The 23270-nt window shown below is 37.9% G+C and overlaps 1 protein-coding gene across 5 annotated transcripts in view; it reads right to left on the reverse strand.

The window, feature by feature from the left end:
* Window positions 1-23270, reverse strand: part of LOC121376453 (multiple PDZ domain protein-like) — a 305209-nt gene that overhangs the window by 224174 nt on the left and 57765 nt on the right. For all 5 annotated transcript variants that reach the window (XR_005958447.1, XM_041504328.1, XM_041504327.1 and 2 more), the window contains exon 4: window positions 149-425. Coding sequence is in view for 4 of the 5 variants with exons in the window: in XM_041504328.1 (XP_041360262.1) it covers window positions 149-425 (277 nt within the window). In the remaining variant the exon portion in view is untranslated. The remainder of the gene's footprint in view (window positions 1-148; window positions 426-23270) is intronic.

A 23270-nucleotide genomic window follows, 5' to 3' on the forward strand; every position in this document is an offset into this window, starting at 1 on the left:
TAAACATAAGGGGCCGAATTTATAAAACCTGTTTATGTCGTACACATGTTTAACTACATACATTTACAATGCTTAAACACTTACGTCTAAGAAAAACAGGCTTAGTAAATTCGGCCCTAACTTTTTAAAAACCATGAAGCCCACATACCACCATGTCTGACAGCTTCTCGATTCCCCCAGGCGGGACTAGTTCTTCAGCACGAGGCTCGCTTCTTTGCACAAACTCCTCGTCTGTGGGCTCAACCTCGGTGCCAGCCTCAACCTCAGTGCCGGCCTCCTCGTCAAACGGAAGTGGGCCACGAGCGACGACGATTTCCACAAGACCCTGCGAACTCTGAAGGATGCGAATGGCTTCCTGGTGGGAGATGTCTAAGGGTTGGCCATCGATGGCCAGAATCTGGTCACCTTCTCTCAGTCGGCCATCTCTGGAACAACAAGAAATACACGAATCATTAATTTAGAGGCAAGGTGGGAAAAACAATTAAGCAAAAACATGGACAATGTTAACCTGATACATGTTGTTTTATGACAGAAGCTGCCTCATCTACCGTTTCTGTTAATGAGCTGCAAAATAATTAAATACATAATCGAAGGCATGATGTTCCACTTAGGAAAGGACAAAACATGTATGTGGGAATACAGAAAGTGAAACAAGCAAACAAGTTGGACTTTTCACTGGTTACAACAACAACTAAATCTCAAATATTATGATGTAGACTTCTAATATACAATTATGAGCCAAATTTACAAAGCCCGTTTTTCTAAAATACAAGTGATTATAAGCATTGTATGTAGTTACACATGTGTACGACATAAACAGCCTCTGTAAATTCGGCACTATATATATTCTTTTACCACATATTAATCTCCTAAAGCAAAAATAATTATTCAAACAGATGCTTACGGTATAACATTCACAATTATAAATTGATGTCATGTAACAACACAAAATGGCCCATAACTAAGCATGTCAAATAACCTGCACACTAGCTCTATAACTATTTCAGTCTTCTCCAAGAAAATTGAGTGATAAAAAAAAGGTTTGTTTTGTTTAATGACACCACAAGAGCACATTGATTTATTAATCATTGGCTATTGGATGTCAAACATATGGTAATTTTGAACTATAGTCTTAGAGAGGAAAACCACTACATTTCTCCAGGGATCTTTTATATGCACCATCCCACAGACAGGATAGCACATACCACAGCCTTTGATATACCAGTCGTGGTGCACTGGCTGGAACGAGAAATAGCGTAATGGGCCCACTGATGGGGACTGATCCTAGACCGACCACGCAGCAAACGAGCACTTCACCACTGGGCTACATCCTGCCCTGGTGAGTGATCACTCACAATCATTCTCACGTTCACATGGAAAGCTTTAGGAGAGTGACAAACGAGCACTTCACCACTGGGCTACATCCTGCCCTGGTGAGTGATCACTCACAATCAGCTTCACGTTCACATGGAAAGCTTTAGGAGAGTGGCAAACGAGCACTTCACCACTGGGCTACATCCTGCCCTGGTGAGTGATCACTCACAATCAGCTTCACGTTCACATGGAAAGCTTTAGGAGAGTGGCAAACGAGCACTTCACCACTGGGCTACATCCTGGTGAGTGATCACTCACAATCAGCCTCACGTTCACATGGAAAGCTTTAGGAGAGTGGCAAACGAGCACTTCACCACTGGGCTACATCCTGCCCTGGTGAGTGATCACTCACAATCAGCCTCACGTTCACATGGAAAGCTTTAGGAGAGTGGCAAACGAGCACTTCACCACTGGGCTACATCCTGCCCTGGTGAGTGATCACCCACAATCATTCTCACGTTCACATGGAAAGCTTTAGGAGAGTGGCAAACGAGCACTTCACCACTGGGCTACATCCTGCCCTGGTGAGTGATCACTCACAATCAGCCTCACGTTCACATGGAAAGCTTTAGGAGAGTGGCAAACGAGCACTTCACCACTGGGCTACATCCTGCCCTGGTGAGTGATCACTCACAATCAGCCTCACGTTCACATGGAAAGCTTTAGGAGAGTGGCAAACGAGCACTTCACCACTGGGCTACATCCTGCCCTGGTGAGTGATCACTCACAATCAGCTTCACGTTCACATGGAAAGCTTTAGGAGAGTGGTAAACGAGCACTTCACCACTGGACTACATCCTGCCCTGGTGAGTGATCACTCACAATCAGCTTCACGTTCACATGGAAAGCTTTAGGAGAGTGGCAAACGAGCACTTCACCACTGGGCTACATCCTGCCCTGGTGAGTGATCACTCACAATCAGCTTCACGTTCACATGGAAAGCTTTAGGAGAGTGGCAAACGAGCACTTCACCACTGGGCTACATCCTGCCGTGGTGAGCGATCACTCACAATCAGCCTCACGTTCACATGGAAAGCTTTAGGAGAGTGGCAAACTAATCACCTTGTACATTTGTATTGAAATGTTTCATGATTTCATTTGAAACTTCATGAGATTGCTTGCCCAACACCATTTTAAAAGGAGAATGATCTTCAACTCACCTCGATTTTGCTCATGGCAAGGACTATATTTCCTTTCAGATTCAATTTACATTTGCATGTATAGGAAGTGCAGTTGTATGTCAAATGAGTTTAATGTAAGAAAATAAATTACCTAACAAGACTTGTTTTATGTATACAGTGTACTTCCAATAAATAAGATATGTTTTGTTATGATCTTATTACCGCAGATATTAGATTATTTAAGGGGTTCATTAGTTAAATACTGAGTAACAGTAGTTAGCTGTTTAAGGACATTTTTATTACATGTACCTTCTATTATCCATTCCCCATTCTCAGTGCAAGAAAACGTATGTTCAATACAAAATATTTTGTTAAAACAATTTGAAGGATACTGTGTCTTAGATGGGGGTGGGAGGTGGCAGGGGCAGGGACAAGGGGCTGGAGGTGTGTGTGTGTGGGGGGGGGGGGGGGGGGAGGTTCACCATAATGTCTTTCTTGGATCATACAGTCCATTTCTTTAAAATGACAAATTTAACTGCATGCCAACAATCCCAAACAAATTATAGAACTTAACATTTGACTGAAAGAAATACAAATATAATTAAATATGAATAAAGTGCATCGTTAAATAAACCATTTCCTTCCTTATATGGATAAAAACTTGGTGTATAGCACATAAAATGGCTGCTGTGATGCACAATGCAAACAATACTAAAGACAGGAAACCAAAATATTCCGTAACTATTATTACAAATTGGATTTGGTCTTTATTACAAGAATCACAAAGGCAAATGTATCTCATTTTACATGTAGCTAATTTGCTGTAGTAACATAAATTTCAATTCCAACTTATTCATCCGAATAACGGCTTCTTAAGCAGATTGATGCTCGCACCCAAACTCGATTGCAGTGTTCAAAATCTTCTTAATAACTGTCAATAAAGAAATTTATGAGCACAATTCTCAAGCGTGCCTCAAAAGCAAACATAAAACTTCATATGCAGATTCAGTTCGAGCGGCAATTGGTATTCCCATTAGAATTAGAATAATAAAGACCCGATTCTAGAAATGATGTCTGCAAAACATAATGACTTCTCTACTGTAAAAGATTACATCTGGCTGCAGTAACTACTTTGTTCGTTCTCCATGTCCATACTGATAAAACAGTAACTTATTATCTGGAATTAGTATTCCACGATATTATAAGCATACAACTGTAGGTCATATGGATTCTCAAATGCCTTTTTCACATTACACAGTTAATGTATGGCGGAGACAGAGACATATTTTATTATTCTGCTGGTGATCGAAATTACCTTCATTACATGAGTGGAATACACAACTGTCTGGACTCATCTTCAGAGTAGTAGGCACTTGTGTACTTTTATGATATTGTGGTGTATACAGTGGTATACACAACCGGCCTGTGGCGCAGTCGGACTACATGCTGGTAGGTACAGGGTTCACAGTCCGGTAACGGCTCCAACCCAGAGTGAGTTCCTAAGGGCTCAATGGGTAGGTGTAAGGCCACTACACCCTCTTCTTTCTCACTAACCACTAACCAACTAACAGCTAACCCACAGACAGTCCAGATAGTTGAGGTGTGTGCCCAGGACAGCATGCTTGAACCTTAATTGGATATAAGTATGAAAATAAGTTGAAATGAACACAACTGTCATACTTGTAAATACATACAGGTGTATCTGTATATAATATACAGGCTTGTTTTATTGAATGCATTTTGCTATTACACAAAATAACCTAAAGACGGACATAGTGAAAGTAAGAATAAGGGAGTTATTCAAAGTAAGAATAAGGGAGTTATTCAAAGTAAGAATAAAGGATTTAATCTTTTTCAAATGTAATTTTACTTTCAGTTTTCTTGATGTTCTTGATGTTCATAAATGGAAGACTTTGACAAAAAGCAAAATCTCATGGAAAGAATTACTCAACACAATTTTTAGAAGAAAAACTACTTTAAAAAACCAAACTGTATATTATATTATTTGTTATTAGAGTAGCATAAGGAAGGAAATGTTTTATTTAACGACACACTCAACACATTTTATTTACGGTTATATGGCGTCGGACATATGGTTAAGGACCACACATATACTGAGAGGAAATCCACTGTCGCCACTTCATGGGCTACTCTTTTTGATTAGTAGCAAGGGTTCATTTATATGCACCATCCCACAGACAGGATAACACATACCACGGCCTTTATTACACCAGTTGTAGAGCGAGTAGCATAAATGCAGGATAAACATTTGGAGGAAAAACTACTAATATATCTGCTTTCTGTTAAAAGAAATTAATGTTCTATATTATAAATGACCCAATAAAATATTGCCTGAAAATATGTTCCTTTGTGAAGAGAAAGTACTTTATTCACCCACTATATATAGTTGTAATATTCCACTTGCTACATGTATATGTGTGCACTCTACAGACCGAGATAAATCCCACCCCAGACATTTATGTGTGCTGGAAATAACATGCTGAATTAACACACATTATTACACTGACTCTGTGTCTATTGGAAGTGGTGGAAACTGGCAGTAGGATTGGCACTGACTGGATGGTGGGCCTGACAAACCTTTTAACTATAATGAGCAGAACCTTAAGCATTAGCTGAAGATAAAAACAAGGGATATTTTATTACACTGACTCTGTGTCTATTGGAAGTGGTGGAAACTGGCAGTAGGATTGGCACTGACTGGATGGTGGGCCTGACAAACCTTTTAACTATAATGAGCAGAACCTTAAGCATTAGCTGAAGATAAAAACAAGGAATATTTTATTTTATTACCCACATGGGCTCAAACATACGGGGTAATATTTTTTAATTATTATTGTACAGTGTGCAGTTACTTCTACAGCCACCGATCGGCTGGTTTAAAAATGACGATGTTCGGTTGGTTGTTCACCATGGCTGGAACTGTACTTTCAGCTATTTAATGTTTTCATTCAAGAGTCAGATTTAACACATACTTTATACATTCAACAGAAATTTACAGGAAAATTTTAATTCATTTGTTTCATAAACATGAAATGGAATATTTTCATAAGCAGAGGCATTAACAAAATAGAATGATTTTTGTTTTCTTATAAAATCATGCTAATATTATTTTGTATAGTAAACATTTGGTGGTCATGTGATGATTGCACAATTACGTGATATAATGGTTCATGGAAGCTTGTTAGATAGCAAAGATATTCATATATTAAAAAACCCTCTTAAAACTGACAATGGGTAATAAAGAAAATAACCAACTCCCTATGAGGAGTTATGAATTAACTGATCCTCGTGAATGTATATAGTATTCACAGACAAGACAGTACCTATCAAGGCTTTTGTTTAACCAATTGTGGAGCACTGGCAAGAACATAAAAATAGTGCAATGGGCCAACCAATGAGGATCGATCCTAGACCGACTGCACCTGAGGCAAGCACTTGGATAGTTCACCCATCTCATTAGCTGAAAATATGCGTACATACAGTTTACATTCCAAGTCATGTAAATTTGTGTGATTCTGCCTTTAGTTAAGGTCAAATGTCATGTGATCCTAGCCTTTCAGGTTAACCAATCAAGACAGTCATTGTAATGGTTTCTCGTCTCCGTTACAGAATGACAATTAGAGCAAGTAAACTGTTTGACATCTCACATTGTTGGCATTTAACTTCTTCGACCATTGACATATTGGATCTTGACATTTCCAAAGACCTCACAAGCACCAAATAGATCCACGTTTACAGCTAATACACTTAAACTTAACCACTCAAACAATACAAACAGTATTTGTCAACTTTCAAAACCAGCTTTTTACAATTTTGAACCATTTCTAAAGCGTGTTTTACTTGGATAATATAGAAATTTAATCAACATGAAGCCTTCTGGCATCGTTCTATTGACTGGGTTCCAAAATGAAAATTGTCAACAAGTTGAATTATATTCGGGGTGAAGCTCCATTACCTCATCATCGAGATTAATGCAGAGCTGAAAATTCCGAACAAATATTCGTATTGAATCAGTTGACACTGCGAGTGCTATCCTGTGTAATTTGTGTAAAATGAACTCTGCACATTCGCAAATTTGTTAGGTTATTCCTGGCGACTTGTTTGAGCTGAACCTACAGGATGGTAAAAAGGTTTTAATGGCTGTGAAAGTCTAGCAGGAAATGTGAACATGGGACAGGCATTATGTCCACAATCAGCACTGTTTTCAATATAATGCCCCATTGAGATGTCAAGGGCAAAACAAATTACCAAACGGAGTACAGCAAATTGTTCTAAGTGGGAATGTGTTAAAAAACGTAAATGATGGAAAATAGCACAGAACCGAAAAAGTGTAAAGTGCAACTGCCGAAATAAAACTGTAATATAGATAGATTGAGATGGACTGATTCATGTAGATTAATGGGATAGGATAAGATGGATGTGGATGGATGGATGGATGGATGGATGGATGATAGATGGATGGATGGATGATGGATGGATGGATGGATGGTTTGATGAATGGATGGATGGATGGGTGAATGGATGGATGGGTGAATGGATGGATGGGTGGGTTTGGATGGATGGATAAATTAGATAAATGGATGATTGGATGGGTGGATGGATGGATGGATGGATGGATGGATGGATGGATGGATTTACTACCACAAGTAGTAAATTAAATAATGTTTAATTAACAACAATACTTTTATTTTTTATTGTTTTCAAAGGTGCGATTTAAACTTGGTTTCATTATTGAATGGGGATACACAGCAATATGGTTAATTATGAAGGAAAGAAATGTTTTATTTAACGAGGGAAGAAACCTGCTGTTGTCACTTCATGGGCTACTCTTTTTGATTAGCAGCAAAGGACCTTTTATATGCACCATCCCACAAATAGAATAGCATATATTATGGCCTTTGATGTACCAGTCGTGGTACACTGGCTGGAGCAAGAAATAGCCCAATGGGCCCACTGACAGAGATCGATCCCAAACCGACTGCGCATCAGGCGAGCGCTTTACCACTGGGCTACGTCTCGCCTTGGTTAATTATGAAAACCTGAGGAAAAGTCTGCATGCATTTTACAATATATGCATGTCCACATGAAAAATCAAACCACAGTGCAAACCCTCTAAACCGGACACAGACAGGACCAAGTAAAACTCTGGCTTTAAGGGGTATCCAGTTTAGAGAAATTATGTTCTATATCCATATCTAAAAAGTGACCATAAAAAATGTGTTTTTGAGGGAATTCTAGTGACTGGCTTTCAAATATTAAAGCATTGATCAGGAATATCATGATAAACTTATGTTCAACATGGCCTCATTATACCACAAACAACCAAGGCTGGAGAAGGAGAAATAGTTCCCAAGTAACTACAGAGAAAATGCCCTAAGTGTGTTTAAAGAAAAACAAGTTTCAAGGAAATGACACCTAATACACCAAAATCAATAGCTTTCTATGGAGAATTCACTAATGATATATATGTTTATCACACACAACTTGTACGTGTGCAGGTCTTGGGGGTTTTTTTGGGTTTTTTTTTTTTGATAAATGTTAAGTGGGATGAACTAAAAATTGTTTGCTTAAGGGAATAAAACCATGAGAGATAAACACATCATATAACCATGCAACAGAATTAATAATCATAGATACATAAAAAAATGTAAATTTGGTTCTTTTTTCTTTTTTTTGTTTTCGTAGAATTCATTAAAAAACAAATTTAAGAGTGAAAGGCACCATTTTGCACATTCATATTCTCTCTCTCTCTCTCTCTCTCTCTCTCCCTCCATCTCTCTCTCTCTCTCTCTCTCTCTCTGTCTCTCTCTCTCTCTCTCTCTCTCTCTCTCTCTCTCTCTCTCTCTCTCTCTCTCTCTCTCTCTCTCTCTCTCTCTCTCTCTCTCTCTCTCTCTCTCTCTCTCTCTCTCTCTCTCTCTCTCTCTCTCTCTCTCTCTCAGTCACTCTCTCTCTCTCTCTCTCTCTCTCTCTCTCTCTCTCTCTCTCTCTCTCTCTCTCTCTCTCTCTCTCTCTCTCTCTCTCTCTCTCTCTCTCTCTCTCTCTCTCTCTGAGTGGTTAGGTTGAACTACCTGATGGGTCAAACATTTTCTTGAGCACCAACAGGGTTCGAGCCAACAGGATTCAACTGTGTGTGTATATATATATCGAAATTACCGTTACATCGAAATTACCATTATAAAGGTTTGCTTTGTTTAACGACACCACTAGAACACATTGATTTATTAATCATCAGCTTTTTATACTTTGGATGTATAATCTTAGAGAGATAACCCGTTACATTTTTCCATAAGTAGCAAGGGATCTTTTATATGTGCCACCCCATTGACAGGATAGCACATACCACTGCATTTGATATACCAGTCGTGGTGCATTTGTTGGAATGACAAATAGCCCAATCAGCCCACCAACGAGAATCAATCCCAAATCGATCGCGCATTATGCGAGCACTTTACCACTGGGCTATGCTCCTCCCCAAATTGCTGTTGTAGAAAATTAACTTGTCATAAGTTATCTCCTTTGTCAAAGTCAAGTAAAAAAAATATATTTATATTAACAGTAACTGAAGATTGAATAGCATTTAACTAATTAATGCATTGCAATTATTATTAAAAACAAAAAATGCACGTACATATAAATGTTTTTAAAAAACCTTATTCAATATATTATTATTAATCAAGGCACATTCGCTGTCAATCTAATCTTTCCTTGGTTAAAGACATCTACAACTGGTAGGTGTACTTCGATTCCTAAATGTCATAAAAATAGAAGAATATATACACATAACACACACACACACACACACACACACACACACACACACACACACACACACATTTTTTTAATGCAAAAAATAATCCATCAGAATAGTGTGATGTAACTGAGCTACACCCTGTACCCTTCTTTAACTTTGCAACATAATGGTATCTAGAATAGCCCTGAATGTAGTAAAAATACATTGAATTTCTCTGATTGCACTTGGTGTTTGGGGGTTTGGCCCAGCAATAGACAAAGGCTGCGAGAACGAACATAGGTCATTCAGCAAGTGTTTGTGGTTTGTATACAGTAATACTTGATGACTTTGGATATTGATTTGGTGATATTAAATTAAACCATTGTCAACATGTACATGTGTAGTTCTCAATAAACAGTTTTCGTACAATCTTTTGTCCTCATATAGAGTTATTGTATAAATAATGTGTGCATTTTAGCTCTGATGTATTAGTTGGGTTTTTTTTTTAATTCATATTCGTAATATCTTAGAATCATGTACAATGTGTTTGCTTAAACAATATTTATTTCCATTAATAAACTAAAGCACTGATGCAAAGGAAAGCAAATTCATTTGATTACATTTTATTTACACTGCTTTTTGTGACTATATACAAATTTACTAATAAAAGATGGGGGAATGTATATTAGACCGATTAGTGTTATTTATAGAACTTATTTTATTGATAAAAAATCGTGTTTCTGGACTGGTGTTGTAGAATCTACCAGAAAGAAAAAATGAAATATTTTATTTAATGACATACTCAGCACATTTTAATTATGGTTTTATGCTTTGGGACAGGTGGTCAATGACCACACAGGTAATTAGAGAGGAAACCTGCTGCCGTCACTCAATAGTCTCTTTGCAATTAGCAAGGCAGCTTTTATATGCATCATCACACAGACATACCATGCCCTTTGTTATACTAGTTGTGGAGCACTGGTTGGAACAAGAAAGCCTAATGGCCCAGGGGTCAATCTTAGACCAGTTGGCCGTGCATCAAGTGAGAATTGTACCACCGAGCTACATCCAACCCCATAAAAATATACTAGATTCGGGCAATTTTCATTTACAGGAATTTGACTAGAAATTAACATTCTTGGAAATCAAGTTGAAAATCAAGTCCTGTATTATAATAAAATTAAGAAAACAGATCAGAAGTCCTGGAATGTGTTGTTTTCCTATCAAAGACACAAAACAATAGTGATGTCTTGAAAATTGACCTATAGAAAATGTGAAAAGTCTCCAAGCAATGTATTTAACCAGCTATATCGGCTAATTAATGTGGCACTGCCTGCAAGTCTTAGCCTATGTGATAACAAGCAATTAATATAGTGTCTGCTTTCAACACATTATATGTAGCATCATCAGGGTATATAAAAAAATGCATATATACTTTTAAGCAACATCAGTGGCGTAGCGTGAGCGGGGTCACCGGGGCGCTTGCCCTGGGTGCAAAATTTTGGACAGGTGGAAGGGACTCGGTTAGGGGACGTAATACTTGGCTTGCCCTGGGCACCCACTGAGCACCCTCATTTCAATATTCAGTTAAGAAATGCTTGTTAAGACTGGTTTTAGTCCTTAATCTTAAATAAATATCACAGAGTGGGGACCAATGAAAACTTGTATAATGCATGTTGTCCAGACACATGTTCAGAAGGCTGAGCATTCATGGTCTTTTGCTATACTGATTTTTGCACCTAATGTTTAACAAATATGTCAGTATATGGTTCTCACTTTCCTAACTGGCCACTGTTCTGAGTACATATTTACTGCATGTTTCAGTACTTAGCAGCTAAGTATCTTTAACATCTCTAGTGATGTCTGGTCCCTACAGTACATGTACTGAATAAGTCGGCATCTACCAGTCATAACTGTCGTGGCTTTTGAATCATCAGTCATGCTTCAGAAACTGCAAATGTTCTTTATTCCATCGATCAACCACAGGCAACATTCACATAACAGGAAAGCCAGATTAATTTACCAGTCAGGTTTACAAAACGTTGGATATATTAGCAAAGCTGTCCTTATAATTTTAGTTTTAAATTAAATGGATTTAAAATATCTTCACAGATTGTGGAAAAAATGCCATTTGCACAATAACTCAATTGAACATGTACACAATGATGACAAAACCATTACAGGTGCATCTGCAGGAAATTATGCACAGTCTGGCCCTAGACTGTGGTGAATGTTTCGGGGGAATGGGATTTATATATTAAAAAAGAAAATTTGCTTTGAGCAGAGGGGTTTTGACCACAGACTCTTCTCCCTAACCCCACCCCAGCACCATCACATCCTTCTGGTATCATTTCTTGTTGATAACTGTAGGTTTAATGTACTGTGTTTGTTATGTCAGGTTTTTCTAAATAACCATTAAATATTTATGGTTATATATATATATTATAAAAATTAATACTGTGAACATGGATGGAAGAACTTAAAGTTAAAAAAATAAGTCAGATACATTAAGTATGCATGTTGTACTCTGCTGTACAAGATCCACCAGCCTTGGTGGTATATTGTCTTATTATTGACCGAGTTTGAACACTAACCCGAGTGATTAAGTGATCAGTGCAGAAATGTATAGACACGTCACCAATTTTATCAACTAAAAATGAATCCTGTTCTTGACAGAGAGTCCAGATAGCTGAGGTGTGCTTCCAGGACAGCATGCTTGAACCATACATGCAACTGAACATAAGTACGAAAATGCAGTTAAAATGAAACTGAAAAATGTGCACAATGGTGAGAATAACAAAACAAAAACTATTCCCTATGCAAGCTGACCATGAACGAGAATTACTTTTGACAATCCAAACTCCTCAAACAATTGCCAATGGCAAAATTCAATTAGAGCGTTCCAGCTGCACATAAACTACACATAATCAATTTACAGCCATAAAAAAGTAATCAAATGAAAATAATTTCCCACTTGTCATTGACGGTATCAGCGAGCTTATGACTTGTCTTGTCGCTGAGAATGCAGGGACTTGAAAACAACGACAGGCTGAGAATACCAATCATATCCGATATCAATACTGGAGACATACAGCAGCCATACTGGCCACATCGCGTGATGCATTGCTCATATATAGTTACCACCCCCTCCTTCCCAGTGGCTTTCATGTTGCCACACCTCGATAGGTGGTAGGTGTCGATGTTTGATGTCTACTGCTGCTACCACCATGGTTATAATTACATCTATACCCCTCACTTCATTTACTAGATATAGCCGCCTACTCCTCTCAAGCAGTGTCCTATTTTCAAAGACAATCAACACCTTGCATCTCAGTGTGTACCTCAGCTGGTCAGAAGGAAGGAAGGAAATGTTTTATTTAACAATGCACTCAACACATTTTATTTACGGTTATATGTCATCAGACATATGGTTAAGGACCACACAGATATAGAGAGAGGAAACCCGCTGTCGCCACTTCATGGGCTACTCTTTTCGATTAGCAGCAAGGAATCTTTTATGTGCACCATCCCACAGACAGGATAGTACATACCACAGCCTTTGTTACACCAGTTGTGGAGCACTGGTTGGAACGAGAAATAGCCCAATGGGCCCGCCGATGGGGATCGATCTCAGACTGACCATGCATCAAACAAGTGCTTTACCACTGAGCTACGTCCCGCCCCTCCTCTCAAACAGTGTCCTATTTTCAAAGACAATGAACACCTTGCATTCCAGTGGACCTCAGCTAGTCAGAATGCATAATGTAATATTCAGTGTTGAGGAAGGAAATTAAAAAGGAAAGGCTAAAATGGTGCACAACACATTAAATAAACTATGATTATTAGGTGTCTAACATGCTGTTATTTTGACACTTTGTTGAGAGAGAAGAAACCTGCTCCCACTACCTACAGGCTGCTTATATTGAAAGAGCAGCAAGATATATTTCATAAGTACTTTCCCATAGACAGGGAAGTATACACCATGACATTTCATGTACCAGTCAAGGGGCACTTGTTGAGACATATAGAGAGTGGGGAGAAAAGGAGTCTCAGTGGTGTTGTGGTTAAGCCATCGGACTACAGGCTGGTAGGTACAGGGTTCACAGCCCGGTACCGGCTCCCACCTAGAGTGTGTTTTAACAAATCAACGTGTAGGTGTAAGACCACTACACCGACTTCTCTCTCTTACTAACAACCCACTGTCGTGGACAGACAGCCCAGATAGCTGAGGTGTGTGCCCAGGATAGCGTGTTTGAATCTTAATTGGATATAAGCATGAAAATAAGTTGAAATGAATGAATAAAAAGGTCCATCGAGGACGATCGATCCTATGACCCATTGCACGTCAGGAGAGTTCCCTATTGGTACTGAGCTACATACCACGCCAGGTAGGAAATTATCCATTGCACGTCAGGAGAGTTCCCTATTGGTACTGAGCTACATACCACGCCAGGTAGGAAATTATCCATTGCACGTCAGGAGAGTTCCCTATTGGTACTGAGCTACATACCACGCCAGGTAGGAAATTATCCATTGCACATCAGGAGAGTTCCCTATTGGTACTGAGCTACATACCACGCCACGTAGGAAATTATCCATTGCATGTCAGGAGAGTTCCCTATTGGTACTGAGCTACATACCACGCCAGGTAGGAAATTATCCATTGCACGTCAGGAGAGTTCCCTATTGGTACTGAGCTACATACCACGCCAGGTAGGAAATTATCCATTGCACGTCAGGAGAGTTCCCTATTGGTACTGAGCTACATACCACGCCACGTAGGAAATTATCCATTGCATGTCAGGAGAGTTCCCTATTGGTACTGAGCTACATACCACGCCAAGTAGGAAATTATCCATTGCACATCAGGAGAGTTCCCTATTGGTACTGAGCTACATACCACGGCAGGTAGGAAATTAGCCATTGCACGTCAGGAGAGTTCCCTATTGGTACTGAGCTACATACCACGCCAGGTAGAAAATTATGGCTCACAGTGAAATCCCAATTTAAATAATTAGCATGTGTCCCATTCCCAACATGCTGCCAACATGAAGCATGTTTCATCACCTTGGAGAATGCATGAGTAACGAATATTGCTGAAGTAGTCATAAAACATGCTACAGCCAATAACAAGGTGATTAGCAACAACTGAAAATAGATTGCTTTTCTTCTTCTTTTCTTTTTAATTACTACGCAGATATCCAATTAAGGTTCGAGTATGTTGAAACGAGACTGTAATCTAGAGAAAATGAGACTGTAGTCCAGAATAGAGAAGTAAAAGATGAAAGCTAACATAAAACTGAGAATAAAAACTAAATAAATGTGAGAATAGGAAAAACATAAAAAAAACAAAAACAAAAACATAAATGTGAAAATAAAGAACAGAATAGAAGTTAGAATAAAAAGAAGTTTTTTTTTTTTAATTTGACAATAAGGATGCATGTTAAACAGTTAATTATAAAACATCAGGTGAGCACTTTACCATTGAGCTATGTACCACCCCTATTGTCTAACAGTATTTATTAGGTATGTAACATATGGTCGTTATGACACAGACATACTCATATATATGTAGAAAAAGAGGACTGCAACCAAATACCATCACATTCGATATACTGCTTCCAGTTACAGTAATATAATTAAATTTTCTTTGCATCTATACACTTCATGGGAAATCTGATCGGCTGAACAGCACTGGATTTTTTGCTTTCATATCTCGATGAACAACCAAAAAGACAAATTCTGTGAAATTAAATCTCTCATCTACCAGAAACTTATTTGATGCAACCATAGATGTTCAACTGACAAAATTACTTCTATTTTTTTCTTTTGTTTTAAATATTATAATTAAGAAATTTCACATTGTCTTAAACATGCACTGAGATGAACATTACCCTGTAGTTGAAATGACAATGAATACACAATGGCCACCGCCTGTAGTTGAAATGACAATGAATACACAATGGCCACCGCCTGTAGTTGAAATGACAATGAATACACAATGGCCAGTGCAACATTCGGAAATTATTAATAAGTTGACTAGTATTAAATGTTGATTCATGTTTACAGGGCATACAATTTGAATTTTTGAGACAACCGATATGTCGTTTGTGTGGTTTTAGTGTTTACACGAACGATTTTCTTTAGTTCAAATTTTAATGAATCACGGTAATTAAACGTGAATGCAATATGAACAAATTTTGTAGCTTTTCTCCATCAAATGTCCTATCATAAATACAAAAAAAAAAAATAATCAAAAATTAAAAATATATGCTAGAACCAACTTGAAAGCTGCCCATTTACATTACAACACACAACCCCATTGGTTCTTTGACAGGGGAGTACTTATTGGTGCCAAAACAATAATCTGAATGAAATAATAGATAGGGATTTCCCGGAAGCATTGAGTTTAATGCTTCCGGATCTGAACGGAAAGTACCGAAATTATGCGAATTCTGTATCGGCCAAAATAACCAGCAATCGGCAATGTATGCCCGTTATCTTATTATTTTCTTCCAAAAACAGTCAAAAAGAATAATAGCCAATATGTCTTTTTAAATTTTCTGACAAATGATTACAGCTTTTGCATGAACGATCGGTCGTTTATGTTGATATTGGTTTTGCATAACCGACAGACGAACGACAAAATCATTTGTGCCAAATTTTATGCCCTGAGTTTATCAAACATTTAACTGAAATCTAATACCAGCTGACTACTTACACTTGTTGATTGTGATTTATTAACTGCCTGAAGCCATGATTGTGGGATATTTCAAAGTGACATCACTAATCATCGCACATCAGTCACACAGTATTCTCATGTGACACAATTATCAGCCACATTTATGCAAACAAAAAGTTAAAAGTTTGTTTTGTTTAATGACACCACTAGAGCACATTGAGTTATTAATCATCGGATATTGGAACTCAAACATTTGACAATTTTAACATAGTCTTATAGAGAAAATCTGCTACATTTTTCCATTAGTAGCAAGGGATCTTTTATATGCACAATCCCACAGACAGCACATACCACCACCTTTCATATTCCAGTTGAAGTGCACTGCCCGGAATAATAATTAGCCCAATGGGCACTTTACCACTGGGCTACACCCCGCCCCATTACGCAAAAACACCACATGTATAAACATATTCAATCACAAAAAAGCATATATTCAAATATATCCTATTGCTTGTGTATGTAATAAAATTTAATTATATAAGAATTGACCATAATTATTTTTGGCTCATGCAAGTATGAACCAAAAAACAAAATAATAAGCTCAAATTAAGTCTCTTCTATGCAGTCATACAGTATGTATATCTTCTTCTTTTTTTGGTTCATACTTGCATAAACCAAAAAATAATTAGTCAGTTCATAAATCACAAAAAATCTCTTTTGAATGCCCTTTCCCACAGACAGGATAGTACATACTATGACTGTTAATACACCAGTCATGACACAATATACAGTGAAACCTCTCAAATCCAGACCCTCTGTAAACAGGAATTTCTTCAAAACCAGACGGTTTTTGCGGACCCCTTTTAAGTATCTGTACAGAAGAAAACCTCTCTAAACTGGATACCTCTTAAAACAGGACATTTTACTTGGTCTCGAGGGTGTCTGGTTTAGAGGAGTTTCACTGTAATTATAAATAGAAGACACTTGCTCCACCAATAACCTACATCTAGCTCCAGGGTTAGAAAACAGACACTTGCTCCACCAATAACCTACATCTAGCTCCAGGGTTAGAAAACAGACACTTGCTCCACCAATAACCTACATCTAGCTCCAGGGTTAGAAAACAGACACTTGCTCCACCAATAACCTACATCTAGCTCCAGGGTTAGAAAACAGACACTTGCTCCACCAATAACCTACATCTAGCTCCAGGGTTAGAAAACAGACACTTGCTCCACCAATAACCTACATCTAGCTCCAGGGTTAGAAAACAGACATTTGCTCCACCAATAACCTACATCTAGCTCCAGGGTTAGAAAACAGACACTTGCTCCACCAATAACCTACATCAGGGTTAGAAAACAGACTCCAGGGTTAGCTCCAGGGTTAGAAAACAGACACTTGCTCCACCAATAACCTACATCTAGCTCCAGGGTTAGAAAACAGACATTTGCTCCACCAATAACCTACATCTAGCTCCAGGGTTAGAAAACAAGACACTTGCCTTACAATTTGATGAATTTCAAATTACAGAAGAATTTCCTCGGCCTTGAATCTAATCACAGATTCCTGCTAGTCTACCAAACTAATGCTTTACTGAAGAGTGTGGTTATCAGTTTCCCTGTATTTAACTCCTGACACATGGTGAAAACTGGGCCCAGGTGCTCTCCAGTCTGTCACAACCCTTACTTGAGATGTAATCAAGCCATTTACAGTAAGGAAATAGGATTTTGCTGAAGACGAAGTCGTACACTGCTGATGCTGTAACAATGTTAGAGAAGCCCTATCAAGGTTTTTAACATGACTGGAGCAGACAATAAGTGGAGCTAAAGTATTTTCTGAGCTTTGTAATGGCCCGTCACAGTGACACTTCATTACCTGTACAGTGCAAGACAATTGCATGCATAACTCCCTGTAGATAGGATTTCATTCCATCAGACCAGAATACATCCGCCTTAAAGCTCGTATCAGTTGTTAAGGAGGGACAGATGGGTCCATTTCAAAGTACAAATTGTGCCAAGAACACAATAAAAGACAATAAAATTTAGCTTTTCAAACACTTGACGAGTGAAAAAGTTCCATCAAGATATTATTCCAGATATTTGCTGTTACAACAGGACAGGTTATGTATACATGTAGTAGAACAATGCTATGTCACATGTTTTTTTGCACAAATACAATTTAACCTTCAGTGGTTTGATAAATAACATCATTACATTATAAAAATTATTAAATCACAATGATTTTAATCCTTTTTAATTGTTAAGAAATAGGCACTTAACTTTGTATGTATTCTTTACAGTAAATCATATGTAAATTACTTGGTCCAGGAACTAAAGTATAATTAGATTTTATTTTTACCTTCTGACACCTTGACTCACATTTGTATTTTAATACAAACATATTTAAATGCATCATCATCAATATACATGTAGAGTACAGTAAATTATTAACTGAAATGTGGATACACTGTAATTATATTAATAAAAGTAAGATCCTGCAATAATAAAGGAATGTTTAACAACACTCCTGCATCATGGAATACGTCAGATGAATTTATGATGAAAGGAACTTTTCCTTTAACTATACAGGCACATTGTTCACGACAAAATCGTCAAATTCTACCGAGAGTGAAAAATGGAAATCTTTCCGTAATAGATTTTATCGGAACTTTTTCTAGGATTTATTTTATCGTGCTTTTAGCAGCATCTGTAACATCAGATATGGAAATTAAATTGTTCTCCTGAAAATACCAAAGTGGTCTTCATCAGGGAGTTTGAATTAAACAGGGCAAATGTGTTCATATTAAATTACCTCTTGCAAAATGAAATTTGGCAGAATGTGTCTATTCTCTGGCTGTCAAAAAAAAAGCACCAATCCTTAAACAGAACATAAAGCAGCAGACAACAAAGGCGGCATAAACTTGTGGTTAAAATTATGGTTCTTGTTATTAGAGTGGTGAGAAAAAGCATCAACATTTGCAGCTAACATGTGTGACAAATCATGATGTTAGCTGGGACAAGAAGCATGATATACACAGTAAAATAGTATGGTAAAAACTTAATGAAAGTATAATGATTTTCAGAATTGAAAGAAAAAAGAAAGAAAGAAAAACACATGCGTGAAATGAACATGTAAATTGAACAGCCATTGGTGAAGAACATATTCAAATTGTCAAGCTGACTGAAAAAAGCATAATTTCAAAACAATAAAAAATGGTACAATAACCTGAAGAATATGGAGCAAAAAATAATGGGAACAGATAATTTGAGCTTTAATTTATTAAGTTACCAAGATGCTTTGGGAATATAAGAACTTACAGTCAGTATCTGTAATATTATTGGTGTAAAAACAAATCATGCTTGTGAAAAACAAACATACATACACACATTTATTACATACCCATTAAATCTTACTATATAAATACAGCTCTGAATACAAGAATTGAATACAACTTTCCGTATTCAACTCAACTGCCGGAACTATACCGTATTCAACGCTACTATTTATAGCACATGGTTACCGGGAATGCCCTTCGCGATATGTAAACAAAGATTGTGCTTGGTTTGTTTAAAATGTTATTTTTTGGAAAATTTGAACTGAAAACAGACGAAAACGGTGACAAATATTTACAATTTAATGAGCGCGATACCAAAACTTGAGATGGGAACACTACTAACCAACGAGCTTTTAATCCACGATAGTTAAGGTCGACGACAGTCACTTTATGGACCCTTGTTTTGGCTTGTTACATCGTACACAATTCTTATTCTTTTTCAATAAATAAAACATCTCCAACCGTAATTTTGTGATATGATATATACTAAAACGCAAAAGAAACGCAGGTCCTGAAAATGCAAAAGAATTGCACTTTGTAAAGCAGTATCTTTGGTGGAATTGAACCTCAACTGTGTTAAAGGACATGGCACACACCCACACCGCAGTCCCACCTGCGTGTCAATTTCATTACCTGTGTGACGTCACGAATTCTCAAAACACGTTGTTTGCACGTGCTGGATCATCCGTATCATGAATCCAGTGCAAACACACTCATTGAAATGCTTATAAAGCCTACACACCTGGATTTAATCGCATAAATTCAATTTGAGTAGTGACAGACAACAGAATCACATTTTAAAAATGCCGCGACTGACGCAACTCCAGCGAGGGATGGCCATCGGGATGTTGCAAGCCGGACAGACCCGTACTGCTGTAGCCAGACAATTGGGATGTCATGTTTCGACAATCGCACGCCTTTCTCAACGTCACCAAATCACTGGATCTGTGAACGATCGACCACGCACCGGCCGCCCGAGGGTGACAACCGCAGCCCTAGACCGGTACATCCGGGTGACCCACCTTAGGAATCGGATGCTGCCAGCAGCTAACACCGCTCACCAGGTGCGTGGACCACGTGGTCCAGTGTCCGCCGATACCGTCCGACGCCGTCTGAGGGCAGCAGGACTCCGTAACCGCCGTCCTTATGTGGGACCAATATTGACCCCTCGGCACCGCCAACAACGTCAACAGTGGGCGCAACAACATCAAAGATGGCGACGTGGCCAGTGGCAACAAGTTCTGTTTACTGATGAGAGCCGTTACAATCTTTCCAACGCTGATGGCCGAATCCGAGTATGGCGACGTCGACATGAACGTTACTCCGACTGCTGCGTTCTGCAGGCCGACCGATGGGGCGGGGGTAGTGTGATGGTGTGGGGTGGGTTCTCATTCAACCACAGAACACAACTTCATGTGTTCAGACAACGCGTTAATGCCGCCGTATACCAAAATGACGTCATCAACAATCACGTCGTTCCCTTCTTTGCCGCTCACCCACGTGTGCGCTTGCTGCAGCAAGACAATGCCAGGCCGCACACTGCCAAGGCAACACAGGCGTTGCTGGCTCAGCACAACATCCCAACGTTGCCGTGGCCAGCCTTATCACCAGACATGGCGCCTATCGAACACGTCTGGGATGAAATCGGACGTCGCCTTCAGGCTCGCGGACAACCTCAGAATATGCAGGCGCTGGAGGCAGCATTGGTCCATGAATGGAACTCACTCCCTCAGGCATTCTTTCAACGGCTTGTCAACTCAATGAGGAGACGTTGCACTGCCTGTTTGAATGCCCAGGGTGGTCACACGCGATACTGACTTTGACAATGCTACAGGTCGTCTCTTTCACATTTTTAACATGGACCCCCACCCTACTTTATGACATGAAACAATAGCCAAAAAGGAATTCAATCAAAAATTTCCAACACCAATGTGTGCCGAATTGGTGTAGCTCCAAAATAAATGTTGAAATCTTCATTTCGTTTTGTTTTTTTAATATTTTATATCCAATTTAATGAGAACCTGCGTTTCTTTTGCGTTTTAGTATATTTGACAAAAGGTACGTTTTATTTCTTTCATCTTTCAAAACTTCAAATTAATATTTTGTCCAGAATAATGAAAAATAATAAAAGTACCGACCTGTAAACAGCGTTGTCTGCTTGTTATAGGAATTTGACAGGGGTCAAGGTTAGTAGACTAGTTTTTATTTTAATGTGGCGCAGCATTGTAGTAATACAACTAATTTTGAATTCCAATGACGTCACTTTGCAAATTCCAATGTAAAATTGCTATTGAATTTTTTTTTTTTCTTAACATTACTAATGCACCTGGATGTCTTTGAACAAAATCTTGTGATTAAAAAATTGCACCTTTTACGAAATATGGATTTCTAGTGAAATTACGGTAAGATATGCTATATTTATTGTGTACGAAGCCAAAACAAGGGTTCGAAAAGTGACTGTCGTCGACTTTAGCAACAATGCCGTCTCCTCACGTAGAAAACTTGAATGAACTGTCAACCGGATTATTCGGTGGAGTGATGATTTATGGAGGCACATTTAATTATAAACTTAAACTTTTCAGCAACGAATAATTCCATGAACATCAATAAAAGAAATCACACCGATGACGACTCAGACACTGAGTGAACAATTCTTGACATTTTTATTTGTTGTTAAAACTGGCACGCTGAAGGTTTTCCGACGTATTACGAGCAAATTAAATATTATATTGTTCGTGAATTTTAGCTATTACATTGTCTTTAAAAGGCATTTCAAACAATATCATTAAAATTATAGGTAACTTTTCACTCGTTTTTTCTTATTTCTGTTTATTGTTTAAATAGAACTATATTCCTTTGTGTAATAATTGGTGGTTCTTCGGTCCGCGTAGTAACACAGCTGTCCTAGTTGTGTAAATTTAGAAATCCCCGTCATTAGCTAGCAGTGTTACAATTTCTAAATTATTATTTGGAAAAAAAATTCCAATTTAGGGTATGTAATAAATACAAAACTACATATATGTGGTTTTCTGATTTCTGTATTCCACTCATATATGTAGTTTTGTCTATGTATACAGTTTGTACATGTACATAATGCTTTAATAACTGGGTACATATATTCTTGGACACACATGTATACAGTTTGTACATGTACATAATGCTTTAATAACTGGGTACATATATTCTTGGACACACATGTATACAGTTTGTACATGTACATAATGCTTTAATAACTGGGTACATATATTCTTGGACAGATTTTTTCTGGTATGTCAGTGGTTGTGTCCACAACAGGTATGCCGCAACAGTTTTCTGATGGAAGCATGCCAAAATGTACCCACACCACATCACACCCATGTATGATGGGCATCACTACAAAAACCACACACACATGCAATTACATAAATCTGAAATATGATGAAGCTACCTGTCTTGAAAGGCCACCTTTAAATTAAACCACATATACAATTACATCTGTGATATCATGAAGTCACCTATCTTAAAAGGCCAACTTAATATTATTCCAAATCATTTACTGAAAATTCACTTGGAAATTAAACAGTAACCTGTTTTAAGATGTCATTGTCATTAAAGTTAAACAAAACAAAATTAAACTTTTCAGTGTTTTAACTCTAAGGAGCTGTTCACAATGACTATTTTTACGAGCATGCAAAGTTTATGCCAGTTAGCAAGGGGAGGTACATATAATTCATGTGTACTGATAAGCAAAAAATATTCTTTTCAAAATCGGTTTTTTTTTGTTTGTTTTTTTTAAAACAAGAATCCAGCAGAATTAAATGTCTTGCCTACCATAAACATATTTGGTATCATTGATAGTTGCAATCATAGATGTACATCTCAATGTATGTTTAACAAAAAATTCATTAAAAAAAGAAGAAATATTAATCTTTTTTTAAAATGCATTGACGGGACAGACCCTAGTTTCAACCCGTGAAAATTAAAACTAAGTTTAGTTAATCTACAAACCTGTAAGACATTTAGATA

This window comes from Gigantopelta aegis, chromosome 6 (genome assembly GCF_016097555.1).
Source record: "Gigantopelta aegis isolate Gae_Host chromosome 6, Gae_host_genome, whole genome shotgun sequence".
Taxonomy (NCBI): Eukaryota; Metazoa; Mollusca; class Gastropoda; order Neomphalida; family Peltospiridae; genus Gigantopelta; species Gigantopelta aegis.